Source organism: Mauremys mutica, chromosome 6 (assembly GCF_020497125.1).
Source record: "Mauremys mutica isolate MM-2020 ecotype Southern chromosome 6, ASM2049712v1, whole genome shotgun sequence".
In the NCBI taxonomy this organism is placed as follows: Eukaryota; Metazoa; Chordata; order Testudines; family Geoemydidae; genus Mauremys; species Mauremys mutica.
In genome coordinates, this window is record NC_059077.1 from 94730513 (window position 1) to 94754901 (window position 24389).

Here is a 24389-nt window from a genome sequence, read left to right on the forward strand (position 1 = left end):
GTGTCATGGCTTCTAGTCACAAAATGATGCTTCTTCTTTCCCCTTTGTGTATAGGACACTATTATAGCACTGCCCTGTATTATCAGAACATATTGTTCCCATGAGTGTCAATAGAGTACTAACAGTGATCAAGTGCTCAGTTCCAGAAAATGGATACCCATCAATTTTTGGCTCTTGACCATTTCCCTGAAATGCATCCTCTCCCTATCTTTGGAGTCTTGCATGTATATAAGAGCTCTCAGTGGGCCATACAGCAATGATCCTTGTACTGTGTTGCTGGTTCCTACTGAACATGGTAGTGACTTTAACTTGTTTCTTTCGATTTGCTTTCCTCTGCTGATTTGCACTTTGTCAATAAAAGTTGACTCACACACAGTATTATTCATAATATAACTAATACATGAAGCCATTAAGTCCAGCAGACTGAGAAGCATAGATATGGGTATAATTCTCCTTCTCTGATCTCCCGGATTGTTGTTATCTGGGACGTGGGGGGAATCTATTCAAGATGCCTAGTAATACTCCTTGATGTCATACTCTGAGCAGATAGAGGTTGTTCTTTGTCCACTATAACACAACATTTAGCAATTTATATGTAGGCTGACTTGTCCTTCTGATATTTGTAAAATTTAACGTATTTTCTATTAACTCCTTTTGCTGCTTCCTGCAATTTCAACTCCAGTACAGCATGTCCAATCAGATACTGTATCATCAGATATTAACACTGCATGGAAGCGTTTAAGCTGCTTCATTTATTCCTGTTACACTTCCATTGCAACTCCCAGGACTGGAATGTTTGGAATAGCTATTTATTTTGTTTTACATAACTGGAAATATTTACCAGATAAGCTTCTAACCTCCTCTTGCTCTGTTTTTCTGAATTCAGAGAGTTGTCTTTACTTTTTTATTCTCATTATCTGGAAATAATCAAGGGGAAACAGTGTGTCCTGAATCAAGCGCCAATGTCTGAATCCAGCAGCTCATCTTCCTAAATGAACAAGGAGTCAGAAAAGGAATAAAATGAAATCTGATTTTCTGGATTTTTGTTTTTTACTTGGGGTTTTTCCCCCTTGTATTTGTAAAAGCATTCTCTGCCACTTTTTTTTTCTTTTCCTCTTTTATTGAAATCCGAAGAGCAAGTAGATCCTATGCAATTTTTCCAATATCTTCATTTATTTATTTGACATGGAGCTAACATTATAGAACAACAGACAAGCTCTTAAAAGATGTTTTCTTTATCTGAAGAAGTAGATTCCTGCAGGTTCTAAATCCATCCCAGACACAACTTGGGCAGAATGCATAGCAAGAATTATCCTTTATTCCTTTTCAAGTACTGTTACAAGTGATCCGGCACATAACTTTAGGTGCCACATTGCTGATGCTTGCTTTAGAAACCAAAAATCTTTAAATGTTGGATGTAGGTTCAGCTACTCACCAGGAAATTCTTACCAGAATTCAGTTGTCACTATAGAAGCTTTGAGCCATCGTGCGAGGCTCTTAGGTGCACTCCCTGAGAAGCCTCATCAGAGTCTGACAGATCATTGGGTTCTTCTTCGAGTGCTTGTTCACGTCCATTCCACATTAGGTGTGCGCATGCTGCGTGCACGAGCATCGGAAACTTTTCCCTTAGTGGCTCCCATCGGGCCAGCGGGGCCCCCCCTGAGTGGCGCCACTGCGCTGTGCATATTAACCTGCTGGCCCGACCCCCTCCAGTTCCTTCTTACCGTCCATGGCGGCATTGGAACAACCTCTTGCTCTCATAGGAGAAGCAATCCCATAGCCTTAGAGTCACTGTTATCAGTTAGTTAGCATTCCCTTATTGTGGACACTTAGTAGATTGGGTACTTGGAGGCTTCCAGCACCCGCTCCGGGCCACGGGGCATGCCACAGGCCCACGGGTTTAAGGCTTGCGCCACGTGCCGCAAGCCCATGCCCGTTAGTGACCCCCACAACTCCAGTCTATGTTACCTGGGGGAAGCACACCAAATGGAGCGGTGTAAGATTTGCAAGGCATTTAAGCCAAGAACAAAGAAACAGAGACTTTCATTTGAAGCAATTGTTGATGGAAACCGCACTGCAGCCACCAGGCTCGGAATGCCCGACGTCAGCTCCAGCTTCCTTGGTGCAGAGCACCCCAGAGTCATCAAGAGACCTGGTACCGGCCAAGCACCGCAAGCCATCGGCCTCAGAGTGCCAAAGTAGGCCCCGGCACCGTTCATCCTCCCGGTGTGGCCCAAGGCAAAGCCTAAAGAAGGGCGCAGACATTCCCCGCAAAGAAGACGGGCGCCTTCTAAGGCCCCAGGCTTCGGGAAGAGCGGGATGGGCACTGTACCGGTGCTATCACCGGTGGCACTTATGCCACAAGTCCCACCGAGACCAGCTCTAAGTAAACTCAGTACAGACAATGGGCTTGAGAGAGTAATAGATCAACCCTCCATGCCTGACACCTTTGAGGTGGCGAAGGACCTCATCGAGTTTTCGTCAGCGAGCCCCCTCCCGACCAGGGAGAAGCCTCCGGCTCCCGAGCCCAGGGTGCCATCGAGGAGAAAGCTGGCAAGGGTGTGCCATTCAAGGACAGTGTCCCAGCATCGCTCCTGGCGGTGGTCCCAGTTGAGCTCTGAGTCTGTGGACTCCCAGTTACCCCTGACTCAGAGGGAAGTCTCGGTACCAGAGACGAGTCAGCGCACGGGATTAGCGGAAGGGACATGACGCTCTCCAGTGCCCCCCCCCCCCCGAGCCTGGCACCAGGAGGAGAGAAGCTGGTCATTGCTGAAGGCTCCCAGAAGACACCGGTCCTGTTCCCAGTCTTGAGAGCACAGATCCCGGTCCTGGTCCCAAGAGCAGCAGTACCGGTCCCACTCCCAGGCAGCAAGAAGCCGCTCGTCAATCTCCTGCCGGCACAGATCGACGGTATTGCCGTGGCCCTTGTGTTCGGTATCGCCGGAGACTGGCGCCGACTTGGGTTGATACAGTTATCCGCACCGGGCACCGGACAGCAAGGAACACCAGGCTGGCTGGCACCCCCAATGGGCACCACTAGGACACTGGCCCTTCTGGACCCCTTGGGCCTACGACCAGTGGCAGGGGGCTCCCTCCAGGGCTAGTTATTCGATGCAGCAGAACCAGTCCCCGCACCGACGCTCTTCCGTGCGGGAAGTTACGGTGTCCAGACCACCTGCATCTTCGCCGGGCAAGAGACCGGAGAGACCGGCACCGAGTCCGGTGCCGCCCCAAGGTCATCTGCCCCATCCCGAGCCAGAAGCCCCTCCCTTGGAGGAGGGGGACCAGGGAGACCAGCAGGAGGAAGCTGAGCAGCGGCGGACCTCCTCATCATCCCCGAATGAAGCGGTGGCGGGCACAGCGGTATCAGGGCCTCCGCCAATAGACCACAGAGCCCACCATGAGCTGCTGCGTAAAGTTGCCCATAATTTGGGGTTACAGGCTGAGGAGACAGTTGAGCAGGAGGACCCTATGGTGGACATTCTGAGCCCGGAGGGTCCATCCAGGATAGTGCTCCCACTCATTAAGAACATTCAGTTGAACTATAAGACTATATGGCAGACCCCAGCCTCCAGCACACCAACAGCCAAAGGTGTGGAGCGCAAGTACTTTGCCCCATCAAGGATTATGACTCAAGGCTTGTGGTCGGAAGCAGAACAGTTGCTCCATATCAACGTGAAGGAGCTCAGGGCGGTTTGGTTAGCCTGCCAGACCTTTCACGCCACTCTGAGTGGTCACAGCGTGACAGTTCTGACAGATAACACAACCGCCATGTTTTATATAAACAAGCAGGGCAGAGCCTGTTCCTCGCCGTTCTGCCATGAGGCTCTCCTCCTCTGGAACTTTTGCATAGCCCACGCCATTCACCTTGAGGTGTCGAATCTCCCAGGGGAGCAGAATGAATTTGTGGACTACCTCAGCAGGTACGAGTGGACGCTCAGATCGGACGTTGTGGTTTTGCTCTTCCGCAAGTGGGGGTTTCTCTGGATAGACCTGTTCACCATCAGGGGCAACACCCAGTGCCCGCAGTTTTGCTCGTTCCAGGGTCACAGCCCGGGCTCAATAGCCGATGGGTTCGCAATCCCATGGAGAGGGGGATTGAAATACGCCTTTCCCCCACTCCTTCTAGTGCACAAGGTCCTGCACAAGGTGCGCAGGGACAGGGCGACCGTCATCCTCATCACCCCGGCCTGGCCCTGCCAACACTGGTTCACTACGCTCCTGGAGCTGTCGGTGGAAGCCCCGGTAACGCTGCCCCTACACTGGGACCTCATCAAGCAAGACGGAGGGTGACTCCCCCACCCCGACCTGCAATCGCTGCATCTCACAGCATGGAAGCTGTGTGGCTAAATGCTTTGGAGAGCCAGTGCTCCCTTCCTGTGCAGCAGGTTCTACTTGGTAATAGGAAGCCCTCCACCAGGGCGACTTACCTGGCCAAGTGAAAGAGGTTCTCGTGCTGGTGTGGGCCCCAACAGGTGCAGCCACACCAGGCCCCGGTGCCGGCCATTTTAGAGTACTTACTGCATCTCAAGCAGCAAGGGCTGGCCCTGTCCTCGATCAGAGTGCACTTGGTGGCCATCTCCACCTTCCACCTGGGGTTTTTAGAGGACTCGGTGTTCTCCCACCCAATGGTGGGGTGGTTCCTTAGAGGACTGGAAAGGGTGTTCCCTTACTCACACCTCCCAGTCCCTCCATGGAACCTCTCTAAGCTCATGGGGCCCCCATTCGAGCCCCTTGCTACCTGCTCCCTCCTCCACCTTTCCTGGAAGGTGGCATTCCTGGTGGCCATCACCTCGGCCAGAAGGGTATCTGAGCTGAGGGCACTCACCTCAGAGCCACCATATACAGTGTTTCATAAAGACAAGGTGCAGCTCCACCCGCACCCCAAGTTCCTCCCTAAGGTGGTCTCACAATTCCATCTCGGCCAGGACATTTGTCTGCGGGTGTTTATTCCCAAACCCCATGCGGACCCGAGTCGCTAGAGACAACGTCTGTTCTGATATCTCAGATGGTGTAAGTCAGATTCCTTAATGCTCAGTTACACTGACACTCCCTTAGGGCTGTTTACACTCACATGCCAATTTGTAAGAGCCCATGACTTTGCCCACACTGAGGTTCTAACCACTGGTCTAGCCATAGGAATGTACCAGCATGGCGAGAATCTATTCATGAGGCCAAGATAACTGTCGTGGACCTTTCTGAGGGACCTATGATCAACATGCAGATTGGAGATGATGGTGCTCTTGTAACAGGCACCCAGCTGCTGCGTGCTTGGCCCATTGCCCTTATTTAGATAGTTCCAGCCTTAAACCACCAATAGATACATGCTGAGGAAAGCTTTTGGAGTATGCTGCTTCAAGGCAAGAGAGGGCTTTATTGTCTTGTAAACAGAAAGACTTCTGGAACTAGTGCCTGAGTTCTGAAAGTGCTGCTTCTAGCCTACCTTCTTCACTTTAGTCTTGTAATTTGGGGTAGTTAACTATATGATTATTAGATTTGGATGATTACTAGGTCATCATAATAGATGCACACTGTGGGTCTAAACTCTCTACTGTTGAAGTCAGTGGAAATTTTGCCACTGACTTCAATGAAAGCAGGATCAAGCTCTGTAAGAATAGTAAAGCTGTGTGTGAGTAAGAAGAGGATGGCAAAAGAAAGAGCATTGTTATCCTCTCTTTGATATGTATTGTGTTCCTCATGGCACAGCCAGGCTTTCTGTATTTGCCATGCCTTCAATTCAGTGTAGACCTGGAGAAGTTCCCTATCCCAGTGCCCAATTCCTGTTCACAAGGAGAAGTGTAGCATATGTAGGAGTGATGAATGCCCCTTCCCTTTTCTTATGAAGAAGCTTTATTGCAGTTCTCTCTGTTAGGTGGGAAGACTCCAGAAGGCAGTAAATCCAGCTTTAATTAAGGTGTTCCCAAGTAGGTTTTGACATATTTCTGGCTTGCCATTAATGACAGACAGACTTTCTCCACATAGAAAAGCAACAGAAAGAATGAGGAGAGGAGCAAATTGATTCTTGCTTGTAGGTTTTCTTTAAAAATCTGGGTTCTATCCATCTTAGACACAATATATAGAGATAATTTTCAAAAAGAACTCAGCCAGGCACAGATACCTGGCATGGAAAATTTCGACCCAAGCACTTAAAATTTGGCAGAGCATAAGCAATTAAAAACTGGGACTTATAATGGCATTTTACTTTAGGCATAGATGCCAGCTCTGCCCAGAGCTGTCCCTGGGGTAGGCAAATCGGGGCAACTGCTTTGGGGGCGGGAGGGCCGCTGGCTGGTGCGAATGGCCAGTGCAGTCGGTCCCAGAAGAGAGGAATCCATCAATTCTGCCCCAGGCTCCGCACCCCGTAGGGATGGCCCTGGCGCTATAATAAATTGGAAGGGGGTTGGTTTGAAATATGACAGCTTCCTTCCTTTACCTGAAAGCTGTTGAGCTTGCACTGTCTTTGAATGGGTTTTTCCACACTCCTGTTTCTAAAATAACAACAACAAATAAGGCTCATTTTCTTATTTCTAGTTAGCATACCCGTCTTGTAGATTGGCAAGATATCATAACCAAGATTTCCTTCATTCTTTCATTCTACAGCACTACATCATCTTGACATTAACACAAAGGACAAGTGCAAAACCTTTTTTGCCAAGCATCTCTTTAAAGTGCCATTTAAAAGCCTGGGAACTTGTTTCTGTACATTATAAATATAAAAGAAGCCAACGAAATGAAGCACAGACCCTTGAAAGTTTCTCAAGGCATGTCTCTGTAGATTGTCAAGCATAAGTTTTTCTGGGACTGCACCAACATCCCAGTGGGATGGTGGCTAAATGTTTTGTGTAATGAAAACATTCAATAAAGGGGCCGTTTGTTGTCATTTAAGGTGTATGCATTAATGTAGGCTTTAAGCTAGATGTCATTGTCATTCAGTATGTGTAGTTTGAAATTTTTCTGAGTTCATATACAGTAGAAATTTGTGTAAAGTTTCAAAGCAATCTTAATCAAATTTCAGGTACCTGTTTCACTATTTTAAGTTTGTGTAAATAGTGCAGGCATTCGTGCATTGTTGAGGCAAAAAATTGTTTTAAGGATACTCAAAAATACTGCTAGGGAAGTCTGAAAATTAAAAACAGGGAACTTTTAAAAAACCCCATACCTCTGCAAATCCTTGTGTGATTTACTCCAGGCTTGGGTGGGGGGAGGGGGGAATCTACCCTGGGATGAGATGTGATATGAAATTTGAGGTAGTTTGGTTTTAGTGAAGTTGAAAACCAGGCTTCTAAAGAGAAAAAGAGCTTCAAAGTTGCGGGGGGGGGCGGGGGATACTATGATCTAATTCGGTGAGTTATAAACAAGTTAATAAAGAAGTGACTTTGTGAGAAGTATCTAATTCTGATATCTTGATCCATCATTAGAGTTACTCAGCATTTAGCTTATTACTGTGGTCTCGTGAGTAAAGATGATACTCATCTCATACAAATATAGTTTATCAGTTGCTTGAGAAATTAAAGATGCCCCTTGACATTTCATAGGGATTATTATTGTAATTTTATACATCATTTTTTGTCGTTGACCACCACTGTTTTTGTTTCCTAGTCTCATCTCTTTGTTTATTAATCCTTTTCTATTTATGAAATATAATTTTGTATCTAACATATGCACTACAGGCTGGGGTCATATAGTAACATCTCACACACACATCCAGATACATTTTTTGCATCTGAGAATGAACAAAATCAAAACCTGTAAACATTGACAATCTGCATTTTAGTGGGTAATGTTACTTGCTTTAAAAAAATCTCTGTTCTGCCTGCAGGCATGGAACTCGTTGTGCTGGAGAAGTGGCAGCCATTGCAAACAACTCGCACTGCACAGTAGGAATCGCCTTTAATGCCAAGATCGGAGGTATGTAAAACAGTCTCACCGTTAACCCAAGTACAATTTGTACAAAGTGGCACACAGGAACCTTTTTCAACAAGAGGTAGAAATTTGTTTATTTAACAGTGTTAGCTGTGTTGACAGGTAAATGCTTCTGAAACGGATGTAGTTAAATATAGTTACTGAAGGGATGCCTTTTGTTGTGATACTTCAGAGCTGCTCTCTAGAACTCTTTAAATATGCATAGAAAGTTAAGAAGCAAGACTTGTGATTAAAATACAGAATGAGGACTCAGGAGATCTGCATTCTATTCCCAGTGCTCCCACAAACTTACTGCAAGTCACCTACTCTCTGTATGACTCAATTTCACAACCTGTGTTATTGGGATAATAGTTATTCACCTCACAGGCCTGTTGTGAAGATTGGGTTTTTAGTGTTTGTAAAGCACTTTGAGATTCTCCAATGAAAGGACTATATTAAAATGTTTAAATCCTTCATCAAGAAATCAGGTTTGAGACCTCATAAAAACTTAAATTTGTGACTTTGGTGTACCATATCACTTATATTCAAAAAGAGGCAGTGTGGTCTAATGGCTAAAGCACTGGACAAGGGCTTTGGAGATTTGATATCTATTCTCAGCTCTGCCATTGACCTGGTGTGGGACAAATCACGTCACATCCCTAAGCCTCAGTTTCCCTATCTGTAAAATGGGGATAATGATATTGATCTCCTTTGTAAGGTGCTTTGAGATCTACTAATGAAAAATGCTATATAAGAGATGGGTATTATGATTATTATTAAAAATGCATGAATCTGTCTATATCAAGAAATAATTTGCCACTCTTACATGTTAAAAATGTGCCATCTTCTCTTCTGTTTATTCCTCACAGAGGTCCAATATTAATAATTATTCATATTTTAAAGGGACACTGAAAAAATAATCACCAGTGTTATTAATATGGATGTGTAAAAATGTTTTTTTAAGTATTAAGGAAGGGCAAGGACAACATTGTTGGCATTTACTGTGACCCAAGAAATGCATCTCTGCATGTATAGCAGGAAACGGAAAGTCCCCAGTGTTTTTGGTGAAAGATGTTGAGTGAGTTTCCAGCCAGCTCACCAGGCTACTCTTCCAAACAAAAGAGTTTGTCAGCCCACCTCTCCCTAATGACTTTTCTGGATGGGCTAGAATACGGTTACCCCCTACTGCTCAGCTTTTGTTCCATTGTAGGGAAGGTGCAGGTCAGACTCTTAGTTCCTCACTGATCAGGAGTGGGCTTGTTCTTCCAATTTCCGGAAGATTTATCTTATTATAGCTTAGGGACAAGGGAAGGTCCTGGAGCCTTCCCCTTCCTCAGAGGAACAATCATGATACCTCCGTCCAGAGAGATAAAGAAATGAATTTGTTTGGGTCTGGCTGGTTTGATTGATGAAATGTGAGAAATGGGTAAGGGCAAGGGAAAAAGAGACGTGTCCCAAGGATATATTGGAGTTATGGTGAGTGGAGTGTGGGGAGAAATTGTATAAGGGACACACAGGATTAACTACGTGTGAGGGAGAAGGGACAGTGGGAACTGATGGTAGAAGTTACACCAGAATAATGTGATTATTTTTTAAAATTTATTATTATGGTTGATGAACTGAGCTTGAGCCCAGCTGTTTGTTTGGGTGGTTGGTTGGTTTGGGAGATGGCCATTTCTGAGGCTGGCCTGGGGGCAGGTGGATGGATGGATGGAATTTAGTATATGTAAATACAAAGAATAACAAAATTAGGAAACCTGTGGACTTCTAAAATCTTCCCCTGTAATATATAATACCTTAAACGATGTTACTGAAATTTTGTATCTGAAGACATAACAGAAATGAATTGTATCAAATATTGTTCCTTGAGTAAAGGAAAAAAATGCCCTCACTGGATGTGTTCGCCCTCCATGGGTTGAAAGAAAGGGACCGAGTTAACATTCTCACCCTGATTAGAGGAAAGACCACAGCTGCATACCCCTAAGTGCACAAATTGTCAGGGTAACTGGACTTGACCAGCTGTGGTGAATGAAGTAACTCCTCAGCATACTGGCACAAATTTTCAAAGACACACATTTCAGCGTGTGCACAGTGCAGAACTTTTCTGACTTTTCTGTACAAATCAAGAATGCACATGTGCATATGGACTCCAATCCAGCAAAACCCTTAAGTACTTACTTAACTTTAAGCATGTGTATTAGTGCTTTGTTTGGTTGTCATCATAGTTACTGAGAAAGCACTTTCTTCCTTCCTAACCATGGCATGTGATCAGAGTATGCCCTGTAGTATGAGATTTTATTGCACTTCTTTATTCCATTCACTTGATCGCCCTGTAAGTAATTTCTATAGATTTTTAAACAGTGTCTGGTTAATTAAGATATGTTTCAGTTCTTGTAACGTAGTATGGAGACACGATCTATGAAACGGTTAGTGAACAGACCTGCATGCAGGAATACTGCTTAAATACAATTCAGCACTTTGCATTTGATGAAACCATAGGGTCATCACATCCCCTTTCTTTCTACATCCCCTTCTTTCTCAGGAAAACACTGTAATTCAGACTCATTAACTGATGATTCTCTGTCCTACAATAGAGGCCATCTGGGAATGCGGAAGTGTGAAATGGTGATATTTAAGCCAACATGGAGATGGGCTCATCTCCATGAAAGACAGTAGGGAATACTAGAGGGGGAACTGAGAAAAGGTATTGCTGAAAGAAATAAAAGAAAATAAGAGCTTTGCTCTGAATAGCTGTGGGGAAGGAGAAAAAAATACATTACTCACTATCTAATGAAAGGACCAAGACAGTGTAAGGCTGCAGACACCTCCTGCAGACACTGTAAGGGCTTTCCTCTGCATAGCAATGCTGGATTTTAAATGCAATATTATTTATTATGCATCATGAATGTGTTTAGTGCTGCAGGACAGCCCCATGGATTCAGCCATATTTGCTGAACCACAGCCAAAACTGATTCAGGCTAACGTGAGTTAAACATGGTTTACCTGGCCAGTGGGCAGGGAGTGTAACCACATCAAAATTAAATGTAATCACTTTGCTCTGGACTAGAAACCAAACTCATCCTTTGAGCAACTCCACTGGCAACTGAAGGAAGAACGTCATCCACATATTTACAATGTGCTGGGGGCTGTCACGAGTATGTTTCTTAAACACTGTTTGAAAAATGGTTATGTCCCATCCGCCCTAGTCAGACAAACTGTTATATTTGAAACCATATTAAACCGAACCAGTGTTCAGTTAACGGCTTAATTCCCAGTGTAGGCGTGGATTTAAAGAGCCTCTTTTGGCCTACTGATGGAGAGCACTTTACACCTTGATGCGCCTGCTTGCACTGGTATGAATTTGGCCAGAGAGCAGTATTCCTCATCTCAGCCAGAATGTGCTCTCAGGGCCCAGGAGGGAAATAAAGAGAAGTGGAAGAAAATCCTTTCCATCAATATTTCATCAAATTCTATCATCAGAACCACCACAATTAATGATGTTTGTGATGGAAAGTCATTTGCAATATATCCACCAGTAATGCTGACCTTTTTCTAAGTGCTTTATCCTCTTTCTTTCTTTTCCATTCACGCCAGAAACACTGACCATAGAACAGATCAGGGAACAATTTCCTCAAAAGTCTGATTCTCCTCTCACAGCAATGCAAATCAGGAGTAAATCTGCTGACATCAGTGGACCTGTGCTGACAGAAGACAGTGAGAGTGAGATTAGAATGCACCCTCGATAATCTGTATGTTATTCCCTGATAACCAGAAACTTCTATGCTTAAACTCTGTACCCTTCACTTTTTCTTAACATCATCTTAATAAATGTTTTAAATCTGGACCTTAATTCTGTTGCTGTTTGGGAGATAACTCTTGTGAAGAAATCATACAATGTGCCCCCCAGCTCTTACTCTCTCTGCTATGGTTGAGCCTCCCTTAGTTTAGCCAAAGGAATGTGATTATTTGAATGTTTGCCAGTGGCTTTTTACAGCACTCATACATAGCAAGTTACCACCTACAGGGTTTTGGGCTTTCTTTGTTTGCTATAAGAAGGGATGTCTAGCTTGTTGTTGTTGTTTCTGCCTTATTGTGGAAGTTGCAGAGAATCTGTGGGGATTTGGTGCTTAGTTATTTGGCTGGGCTTGAGTCCTGATGGGAAAATGGTTATACTAAATTATGACAGAACAGATGTAGATTGTCTTTAACTGACAAGGAATTTGTTCAGCTGTTTCTTTAAGCTTAAGTGAGGCACTGATTAAAAACAAATATTTGAAAGGAAAACGTGCTTTCACTTAATTTTCACATGCTTCTTCATGATTTGTTAGAAGTTTGTGCTGACTAAAATTCCACTTAAGTTTTGACATTTATGGCAAATATTTGGAAAAGTTTAAAGAATTCTGAAGATTTAGTGGACAGTCTGGAAACTAAGTCTGCTAATTGCCTTCTGGATGGTTATAATTGTGCTATCACCACATTGGAAAAACACTTTGTATGTTCTGTGAGGGGGCAAAATTAACAACTCATGCAATTGTTAAAAAAAGAAAGTAACTATTTAAAATAGCCAAGGATATGTCCTTTGATAAAAGTTGCACTTGAGGTCTGCTAACTGTTGGCAAAAAGAAAAAGTGGACAGGCTGCTTTTGGATTTTTCCACTGTCATATTTGTTAACATTAAATTATTTCAGATGCCAGGGATAGAACTTGGTTTTATTATTCACTGTAGTGAATGTTACCTTCATAAAGCGTGTTACATAGTTGTAATAACACAAATGAAATTCTCTCCCTCTGTTTTTTATCTTATTTGTTTAAATGTTTGTTTAAACGTTTGTCAAATACTACTGTTTACTGAGGGTTGGATCTTGAGATCCCTTATTTATGCATAACTGCCATTGACATTAATGGGAGTGCCACATACACAACTGAATTTCAGAATCAGGCCTTACACACTTTCTTACCTAGAGAGGGATGTTCACAGTTTTGCAACTGAGGTAGAATAATGTTATGCAAATAATGCTGTAGTTTGTCAGTAACATTCTGTAACACTTTTGCTAGTACCCAAGAACTTTCTCCCCAGATTCTCCTTTTGCAGAATCTGCAATGAAGACATAATCCTGTGTTTATCTATCAGCATACATCCTGTGTTTTATGTCTATCAAATTAGGATTGCCATGTCTCAAACTGCACTGCGTTGCAGAGAAGGAAAGGAAATTATAATTATTTTCAAAAGAGAAATATAAATGTACTGAGGTAGAAATAATTTTTTTAAGTTTTCCCCAGAATCAAAGTTTTTCTTTAACATTCACGTGTTGTGCATTGGATGAAGGAATTTGAGCACAGATGTTTCCTAAAGCTTGAGAGAAACCAACTTTACAATTTGAGCGCCATAATCAATAAGAACATAAGAAATGTAATCCACAAAGACTAGTTCTCTGTATTTTTCACATAGTTTTCCAAACATGCTTCATTAGTCTAGTTCTCACATTTACTGCCCTTTCTCTTTTTTGAAGGAGTGAGGATGCTGGATGGTGATGTTACAGACATGGTGGAAGCAAAGTCTCTCAGTCTGAATCCACAACATATACACATCTACAGTGCCAGTTGGGGTCCTGATGATGATGGGAAGACTGTGGACGGACCTGCTTCTCTAGCACGTCAGGCCTTTGAGAATGGCATCAGAACGGTAGGTTTCCTTAAACACCATGTCATGTCATGGGCGCATGTGCACAAGCAGGGAAAACTAAAGCTCTCAAGACACATTGCTGGTAAGGAGGAGGTTGGTTTTGTTTAAAGGGAAAATAGCACTCACGCCTCTTTCCCCTGTTTAGAGTTAGATGAGTGGCTCTCAGTCTTTCCAGATTACTGGCCCCCTTTCAGGAGTCTGATTTGTTTTGCATACCACTCACTTAACACCTACTTACTTACAAAATCAGACATAAAAATACAAAAGTGTCACAGCACATTATTACTGAACAATTTCTTACTTTCTTATTTTTACTGTATAATTATAAAATAAATCAATTAGAATATAAATATTGTACTTACATTTCAGTGTATAGTATATAGAGCAGTATAAACCAGTCATTTCTGTATGAAATTTTAGTTTGTTCTGACTTTGCTAGTGCTTTTTATGTAGCACTGTTGTAAAACTAGGCAAATATCTAGATGAGTTGATCTACCCCCTGGAAGACCTCTACGTACCCCTGGTTGAGAACCACTAGGTGAAAACCATTTTAAAATTGCACATTTGAAGGTTTGAGCACTGTTTTGAATGTAGTGAGAGACTTTCTAGCAAAAAGACGACGGCTCTAGGATTGTAAGAAGTGAGATCAGCACAAAGTATTTCTTCAAAGTGATAAAGAGACCATTTGACTGTTCATTCCAATGTTGAAATTTAACAATTCTGAGGACCAAATTCAGGAGGTGCAACTACTATTTAAGTCAATGAGAGCTGTAACCACTTATACTAGGACTGAATTTAGCAAAATATAATTAGCAGTGGCTTTGAAGCATATGCAACAATAAAGACAGTCTTTGCTTTGAAGAGCTCACGTTACTTTATAATATGCCACAGCAGCTGATCATAGCAAAAAACAGGTGGAGTGGGTGAGAGAGGCTAATAGTAACAGTTATAAGAACATGTAAGTGCCTAGATTATCTGTATGCACTACTAGACAATTTCAAGTCATTCAAAGTTTGTTTAATTCTAAGATGTAAAAAACAACATAAAATTGATATCAATAATCCCTCCTGGTCATTTTCCTAGTATTGAGCACAAGATGGGGAGCCAGAAATTCTTCAGTTCTAATCTCAGCTATGCCTTGGGCAAGTCACTTAAATTTTCTGTTTTGGTTTCCTTTCTGTCAAATGGGGATATTTGCTTACCTGCCTGACAGGACTGTTGTGATGATTTATTAGTTAGTACTTACTAAGCTCTTTGTGGATGGAAAGCACTATATGCATACTGAATATTACTATTATTTAATATAAAGTAAGTGCCACTAACAAAACTAGTTTTAATTATCCCTGGGACCTGCTGCAATGTAACATGATTAATTTCTTTCCTCAACTGATACTTCCATTCAGTTCAGATCTGACAGGCACATGTGGCAGCATATCATGCTTTTGCTTAATACAGTATGTGGTGTATAAGGTCCCGCTACGACAAAGCTCTTAAGTACATACTTAACTTTAAGCATGGGACTAGCTCCAGTGATTTCAGTGGCTTAATGTTAAGCACATGTTTAAATGTTTTGCTGGACCAGGGCCTTATCGAAGCACTTATGAAAGCTCCATCACATTCTACTACTATTTGACAATGATGGCAGTGGACAACAGCAACAAAGCCTTTAGGGCAAGCTAGTGGAACTGCAGGAAGGGGAAGAAATAGCTGAATGAAATAAGAAATTGTGTGTGTGTGCGTGTGAGCATCATTTCACTGAGATAATGCAATCACAAAAAGGTTATTCCCACTCACATATTAGAAGAACACAGATATTCATTTGCTCTTTATAATTTCAAGGGCCTGATCTTCATCTGGTATAAATCTGCAGTGAAGTCAACAGACCACAGACTACTTTCATTATAGTACCAAATTATTTGATTTGTTTTACATAGATAACAGCACAAAAGATAAATTAAATTCTTCATTATATAGTTATAAATGGATTTTTCCCCCATAAACAGTCTAGGGGGAATGTTTGTTCTTATTTCTTAAAAACAATAAAAACACTAATATTTGGGACAAGTTATATACCCTTTAATTTTTAATTTCTTTTATCCTTTTTTCCTTTTGAAGTGTTTTACAAAGGATTGCCATAGGTCTCACTATTCTGAATAGTTGTCTGGGTCCCACTGTGAGACCGCATACATTTATGCTAAAGAAGTATTTTTTTTAATTTTAGAATTAATAATTAAAAGTTTAAAATATTTTTAAAGTACCTTATCACCAGACTAAAATCAGCAGATATGTCTGAATGTAAGAAACAGATGTGTTGAGTCAGAAGTTGCTGAAAGGGTGGGTGTACTATCTCTTTAAAACTGTAGCAAGTCAGGATAGCGTTATGGAATGCTCTCAGGCAGAAGCGCTATAGTGAATCAGTGAAAGAGAGATGCTGTTTTCCTTATTCATTCTAATATAGTTACTTCTTTGGTCTTAAAATGAAGCTACTCTTTCTGCTTTTTTGCACTGAAATATGACAAGTGCTGTTTTTATATGGGGATTTTTCAGATCACAAGTTACACAAATTGCTGGTTAGGAACTATGCCGAATCCTCTGATTTATAAAAGCTGTTATAATAGTTGTGCAAACAAAGGTAGTCAGGCAACTCCATGCACAATTTTGCACACAGATCTTGGCCTTTCTTTTTAAAAATACTGGTCCTAAACAGTAACTACAGCAATAAATTTAGCTTCTTTGATCCAAGTTAAAGTAATAGATTGACAATTGGAAAGTTGGCAGGTTCATCTTTCAGATCCATGTAGTAGATCTGGACTTGATATTCTGCTTTAGTCCTACAAGACACATTTCCCATTGATGCTAATGCAAGCAGGAATGTAAAGGCAAGATCCTTTAAGCGGATCTGAGAGGAAAAATTGTGCACAGTATGTTTAATTAAGAAAATTACAGGTGATGCTGAATAATGACTTTGATTAAAATGTAATTAAACTGAACTAACAAAATAAAAGTGAAATGGGTATGTCTTTCTGAGAATCACCACCTCTTCTTCAGGCCACTGAGAGACTGATTTTTGAAAACATGTCCAAATTATCTTTAGGTTGTATCATTCCAATTAAAAGATTCACGCAGGGTGTCTGAGAATTTTTTGAAAAATCTACTGGGCTAAGACGCTAACCAGTCCTAAATCCTATACCAAACAGCAAAGATAAATAAGTGTACATTTTCAGAGCTCCATAGAGACAGAACAACATGCCATAAATTGAAAAAGACAAGTGTGTTTTTGTTTTAAATGACATGAAGTAATAGCAAAAGTTTAAAAAATGAAAAATCTCATGCAGAAATTAAATGTGCTATACAGCTGTTGTGCAAGATCAGGATAAAGAATGGAGAAGGGAAAATGTTGTAAACTAGTTTCAAGCACCATAATTTTACATCATCTTTAGCTTAGTTTGAGTAATTCTATTATACTTAATTAAGTTCTTGAATCTAATGAGTGCTTTTGCCCTTGGAGAGTTTATTTTCAAATAGTATTAATTTCAAATGGCAAAGTTATCTTGGCATCATACTTTCAAATGGCAAGGGATTTTTTTCTTGGAAACGTTATAGGTACAAGCATTGTATTAGCCAGTATGGAAAATGCATCCATTCAAAAGGTCTGTGTTTTAAACACCAGTGTATAACAAGTAGTAGATTTAATAACCTGGAAAATGAGTGTATTATAATTGCACAATTCAGCTTTAGATGAAAAATCAAGTTTAGAACAATATGTCCAAGAGTAACATTTTTGAAGAAAAGAGTATATGAGTATATAAATAATAAATAAAATATAAAGGCTTATTTATTGTTGTCAAACAAGGTGCTGGACAAACCATGTAATAAGGTTTTCCTCTTCCTTGTATGGGAGGAAAAATCCAAATGTTTTAAAGACTCATAGATTTTAGGGACAAAAGGAACCATTAGATCATTTAGTCTGACCTCCTGTATACCACAGGTCATTTGTTAAATCAGGTTAGAGATAGTTCTCTGATACAGGTTTGAACATGATGTTTTGTCCACACAAGCAAGCATATTTGTAATGTAGATATAAGAAAGCGTAAATCCGTTGATATGATCAGATAGTCGTGACTTTAAATTGTTCTGCTTTTGTTTTTACATGTTCCTTTGCAAAGATACCATAACTATGTTTCTGGAGAGTTGTGGCTACTGTTGGCATTTTGTGTAGCAAGGTTTCAAAGGGCTGTGACAATGAGCAGCCAGCTTCACTTGTTTTCCATTATTGATTGTGCATCACCTGTTCTGCATACACATGAGCTATACTAAAGCTGTGGCAAAGCAGGTCATCCTTAATGTATTATAAAAGGGGAGAAGGACAGGCAGGGAAATCTAAATCAGGATCTTTGGCTTTTTGCCTGCATGTCAGAACAGTGGCCTTCATTTCATTCCCACTACACTGTTCTGTTAGTGAGCTGGACATAAGCCAAAATGTTTGATGGACATTAATGATCTGATGTCGTGCTGCTGAACCTCTTGTGAGAACTTGGCTTGGTGCCTTCCCTTCCATCATCACTGCCCCTTTTCATCTCTCTCGCTTCACCAACTTTGGCTACAGAGTGTGTGTTCAAGTGTATTTTAGAAGCAGAAGGCTCTCCTGCAGTCACTGAACAGCCCTCAGAACTCAAGTGCGAGCATTTGGGAGAGGGAATTACATGTGGATTTATTTATTTACAAAAATAGTGCCAGGAGATTCCAGCAGTTGGACTGTGATAAAAAGATGCCAATAAAGTTAAAAGGTAGAGTGTATAAAACTGTTATTCGACCCATCCTAATATATGGAGCAGAGACTCGGACAGCCACAAGAAGAGAAATCAGCACGCTCTCCACCACCAAAATGAAGATGGTGAAGTGATTGGACACTCTGTGATAAGAAACAAAAGGAGGTTGTGAGGAGCCTAATGCAGGTTGCCCCAACTGAAAACAAGTTCAGGAAGGCTAGGCTACATTGGTGTGGACATGACCAGTGGAGACCTCAGAGTTATATTGGTAGGATGGTCCTTGCAATACCGTATATTCCGGCGTATAAGACGACTTTCTATATTAAAAAACAACCCCCAAAAATCGGGGGTCATCTTATATGCCGGGTATAAACAGCGGGCGGCTGGGATTTAAAAGGCTCTGGGCTCCCCGCCGCAGCGGGCAGCCCAGAGCCCTCTGATTCCCGGACGCGGCTGGGATTTAAAAGGCTCTGGGCTCCCCGCCACAGCGGGCAGCCCAGAGCCCTCTGACTCCCCGCCGCGGCTGGGATTTAAAAGGCTCTGGGCTCCCCGCCGCAGCGGGCAGCCCAGAGCCCTCTGATTCCCGGCCGCGGCTGGGATTTAAAAGGCTCTGGGCTCCCTTGTCACTGATTTCCAGGATGCAGTTCTTGAAACAAATCTTTGTTTCTAAATGTATGTGGCTGTGTTAAAGCACATATTTTAGGATACTGAATGGTTTTGCAAGACTATCTGGCTCTGGGTGTGCTCTAGTCCTTTCCAAATTAATGCTGCCCACCAAAACTCAGATTGGGTGAAAACCTCCATACATGTCATGAAACTAGCAATTCTTCTTCAGTCTATGCTTTGCATGAAGTTGGCAACTCCCAGTGCTCTGCTCAAACACCCTAGCTTACAAATACTGTCTGTCAATCATTAAAGTAGCAGAGTTTAGTTTTCATAATGCCTAGATGTACTGTCATACAATGCATTCTGTTTTCTTTTGGAAATAACTAGAAGATTCCTTTATAGCAGTAGTATTTGTTATATGCAGTTTTCCCGCAGATGATCAGTATGTAGTGCAAAAAGAAAGTGTACAGAAGATAAAATAATGTAACAAATGTTCCTACATTAGATTCAATGCGATGTACACATACGAAAGGCAGAAAAACTTGGAAAGAAAAGTTACAGGAAAATATACCTCAGTTTGTCCACAGTTTCTATACAGTGTCACAAAGCGTATTGGAAACAGACTATATTAATTACAAATCCTCACACATTTGTGGAAACTGTTCTAACAAGCCAGAAGAGCATTATGGCCTAAGGGCCAGCTTTTCAAAAGTGGCCTCTTATTTTGGGTGCCCAACTTGAGATAGATTAACATGAAATACATCAGGTCTCTGACTTAGGATAAGGCTTAAGTTGGGAAGCCAAAATTAACAGGCCACTTTGGGAAAAAAATGGGGCCTTTCCATATGTTTAAAATGTACTCATTTCAGTGAGGATGCATTTACACAATAAAAGAATCTGGTTAATTAATAGGGGTAAGAACTGTAGGGACCCGGACACAGCAGAGTTAATTAATAGGGGTAAGTCTCTCATCCCCCTTCTCTGCAGAACTGTAGGAACCCGGACACAGCAGAGTCTGTGCGTTTCTACTGCCTGTGGAGAGAGCCGGATTTCATGAAGCCAGTTCAAGGAGTGCCAGTTTGTACTCAAGGGTTTGCTGCACTACAGAGTGAGGTTAGGGCAAGGAAGGTGAGGCCAATAACGTGACACTAAATCAGATCACATTCTTTCTCCCCAACCACACCCATGTGGTGAGGACAGTCCATACACGGGACTACTGCAGCCCTAAGTCTGTAAAGGCAGCCGTGGAGCAGCATCTCTGTTGCTGTGTCTGGGAAGAGGATTCCTTCCCCCAATCCCTGTGAAAATCCCTGTACCTACCTTGTGCACTTTCTTAGGAATGTGGATTTATTTTTCATTCATTCATGGCACAGGGGCTACAGAAGTCACCTCTGAACGGTGTCGCTGCTGAGCAGGTTGGCAGCTGCAGAATCTGCACCCTAATGTGCTATGGAGCTGAGCTCTCCACTACTTGTGAATACCTGGTGGGAATAGGAGTTTAGGGATCACCACTAGGACTATAATTACATGGATCTGTTGGTCACAAATCCTGATCTAGGGGGTTTCAACAGGTAACTGTACAAGGACAGTAAGAGCTGACTGAATCCTCACTGTAAGTTAGGGAGGTGAATTCCATCCCTCACTCAAACCCTGCATGGCTCTTGCACAATGCCTCTTTACTTGGGCTTTGTGTGATGAGGGAACTTTACCTATTATTAACCAGAGAGCGTCTCATCCTAAATCTATTCTTGGTTTAACAGATATTTTGGAAAACCTGGATTTGTTTGTTTGTTTGTTTTTGTTGGACAATAATGCAGTATGCAATATGCTATTTCTTCATAGTAATAATGAATCATAATGAATAGATAACATGAACAGATAGGCAGAATCTGTGATGCGTGCAGCAGCCCTGTAGCTGGCTTTATTTTGTTTTGTTTAGGAAAAGTAGAAATTCATTCCAGCATTCCACAGGTTCAGATCTCAGGTTTCAGCCAACACTTTTTTGGGGGCTCGGTGGGAGGGGGGTTGCACTTTAAGCACTAATTATAGCACTGTGCGGAATAGCTTGAAGCTATTGAACCTGTTGTTCTAGTAAAGAGGCAAATAAAAAATATACCAGATGCGTGTTGAAATATTCTTCACATATTCTATCGCCATCATTACTGCGTTAATGCATAATCTGTTTTAGTTCTTCAATACATTATATATTACCTGTACATAGAATATTTCCACAAACACTTATTAAAGACACTGTAAATATTAAGAAGGTGTAAAATCCTATGAAAGGGTGAAATGCGTTTGTACTTTTTTTCTTTTCTTGTTTAGATTTCTGTTCTAAGATAAGAAATTGGTGCAATTCAGAACTAAATTAAGGAGATGAGGAAAATAAACTTTGAAATCATGCATATAGCTACGATTCTTTTTCCTTGCTCTCTTTTTTCTATCTGCATGACTTATTTCCTCTACCTGGTGTAAGATTTCAAATGTATTAGGACAAAATTGCCTCTCATTGCCTGTAGCTCCCACTGCTCTAATCTCTCCAGGTCACTGGTTCTGTCTTCCTGTGTGTTTCCTACTCCTTCACACACGGCCCCTATCTACTCCGCCCCAGAGACTGGTCCAGATTAGAAGGCGGAAAAAACGAACTCTGGACGACATGTTTGCTGAGCTCATGCAGTCCTCCCGCACTGATAGGGCCCAGCTGAATGCGTGGAGGCAAACAATTGCAGAGTCCCGTAAAGCATTACAGGAACTCGAAGAGAGCAGGCGGGATGCTATGGTCAAGCTTATGGGGGAGCAAACTGACATACTCCGCTGTATGGTGGATCTAATGCGGCAAAGGCAGCAAAACCACAGACTGCCGCTGCAGCCCCTGTATAACCGTCCTCCCTCATCCCCAGGTTCCATAGCCTCCTTACCCAGACGCCCAAGAACACGAAGGAGGAGGCTACGGGGCCCCACACACTCAACCCCAGAGGATCGCCCAAGCAGCAGAAAGCTGGCATATGCAAACTTTTGATTTGGTTTCTGGATCTGTCCTTCCCTCCTCCTCGACCCCCCGGTCTACCTTCTGATTTCTCTCAATGTATTCTGCAACAAATAATAAAGAACAGTTTTTAAACAATTTTGACTTTATTTCCTTTCATATATATAGCGGGCAGGTAACTTCAAGAGAAACAAACACAACTGTCACACCGTACCCTGGCCAGTCATGAAACTGGCTTTCAAAGCTTCTCTGATGCGCAGCGCACCCTGCTGCGCTCTTCTAATCACCCTGTTGTCTGGCTGTGTGAAATTGTCTGCCAGGCGAGTTGCCTCAACCTCCCATCCTGCCATAAATGTCTCCCCTTTACTCTCACAGATATTGTGGAGCACACAACAGGCAGCAATTACAATTGGAATATTGGTTGTGCTGAGATCTAACCAAGTCAGTAAACTGCACCAGCGCACTTTCAAACATCCAAAAGCACATTCTACCACCATTCTGCACTTGCTCAGCCTATAGTTGAACTGCTCCTTACTGCTGTCCAAGGTGCCTGTATACGGCTTCATGAGCCATGGCATTAAGGGGTAGGCTGGATCCCCAAGGATAACTATAGGCATTTCAAATCCCCAACAGTAATTTTCTGGTCTGGGAAGTAAGTCCCTTCCTGCAGCTGTTCAAACAGACCAGAGTTCCTGAAGATGCGAGCATCATGCACCTTTCCCAGCCATCCCACGTTGATGTCAGTGAAATGTCCCTTGTGATCCACCAGTGCTTGCAGCACCATGGAAAAGTACCCCTTGCAGTTTATGTACTGGTTCCCATGGTGTGCCGGGACCAAGATGGGGATATGCATTCCGTCTATCACCCCACCACAGTTAGGGAACCCCAGCACATTAAAGCCATCCACAATGGTCTGCACATTTCCCAAAGTCACTACCCTTGATAGCAGCTGGTCAATGATTGCGTTGGCTACTTGCAGCACAGCAGCCCCTACAATAGATTTGCCCACTCCAAACTGATTCCCAACTGACCGGTAGTTGTCGGGCATTGCGAGCTTCCACAGTGCTATGGCCACTCACTTCTCAACTGTGAGGGCTGCTCTCATTTTGGTGTCTTTGCGCTTCAGGGCAGAGGACAGCAAGTCACAGAGTTCCATGAAAGTGGCCCTATGCGTACGAAAGTTTCGCAGCCACTGGGAATCATCCCAGACCTGCAACACTATGCGGTCCCACCAGTCTGTGCTTGTTTCCCAGGCCCAGAATCGGCGTTCCACAGCATGAATCTGGCCCAATGCCACTATGATCTCCCAATCACCACATGTCGTGCTTCTAGGAACGTCTGTGTCCATGTCCTGATCAGTATAGTAATCGCACTGTCATCGCTTCCTCACCCGGTTTTACAGGTACTGCACATACTGCTGGATAATACGCGAGGTATTTACAATGGTCAAAACTGCAGCGGAGATCTGAGCAGGCTCCATGATTGCTGCACTATGGCACCTGCAGGGGTAATCCAGGAAAAAGGGCACGAAATGTAGGAGAGCTGTTCGGTTCAAGATGGCCCGTAAAAGGCAGTAAATGGTTATCTTCTGTAGCTTTCACAGAGTCGGGAAGCTCGCTAGAGCTGCAAGAGCGGAAGAGCAGAGTTTGCAGCAGAAGCGTGAGCAGAGTTTGCTGCAGAAGCTGTGCGGCTCAGTTCACGATGGCCGAAAACGGCGAGGAATTGTTGAAGTCCGTAGCTTCCCCGGGAGCCCAGGACCGACAACATGGAAAAATTAGCTAGCAATGCAAGAGCAGGAGAGCAGTTTGCGGCAGAAGCTGTGCTGCTTGGTTCACGGTAGCCGAAAAAAGGTGGGAAATAGTTAGATAAAAGAGTAGATAGAAAGATGAGAGGACATGCTAAGTGGATTCAAAGTACCAGGAGACAGGCAGTGCACCGTACTGCACCGTCTGCTGGCAGTATGGTGTCTGCTGTAGCTTTCACAGAGGGAGGAGAGAGTGACAGCACACACCCAGAAACACCCGCAAGAATGTTTTTGCCCCATCATGCACTGGGAGCTTAACCCACAATTCCAGTGGGCAGCGGGGACTGTGGGAACTGTGGGATAGCTTCCCACAGTGCACCGCTCTGACATTCAATGCTAGCCTCGGTACTGTGGATGCACTCCGCCAAATTCACGCGCTTTAGTGGGGACACACAACACCGAATGTATAAAATCTCTTCCAAAATTCGAATAGAATGAGTTTGAATTAATTTCGTACTGTAGACGTACCCTTAGGCAGAAGAACACGAAGATGCACAAGCAAGAGCAAGGAAGCCTTGTTTGTAGAATAGTGAATGAATACATGATTTTAACTTTCTAGAATGGTGGGACTACCTCTTGCCTCACCTGCTCACGCTTCACATGTTCAATGAAAGTTTTTTCAGAGACTACTTGGAAATG

The 24389-nt window shown here is 42.8% G+C and overlaps 1 protein-coding gene across 3 annotated transcripts in view; it reads left to right on the plus strand.

The window, feature by feature from the left end:
• The window catches only part of PCSK5 (proprotein convertase subtilisin/kexin type 5), a 283839-nt gene that overhangs the window by 103490 nt on the left and 155960 nt on the right, over positions 1 to 24389 (plus strand). For all 3 annotated transcript variants that reach the window (XM_045020518.1, XM_045020516.1, XM_045020517.1), the window contains exons 6-7: positions 7820 to 7908; positions 13413 to 13585. In XM_045020518.1, the coding sequence (XP_044876453.1) occupies positions 7820 to 7908; positions 13413 to 13585 (262 nt within the window). The remainder of the gene's footprint in view (positions 1 to 7819; positions 7909 to 13412; positions 13586 to 24389) is intronic.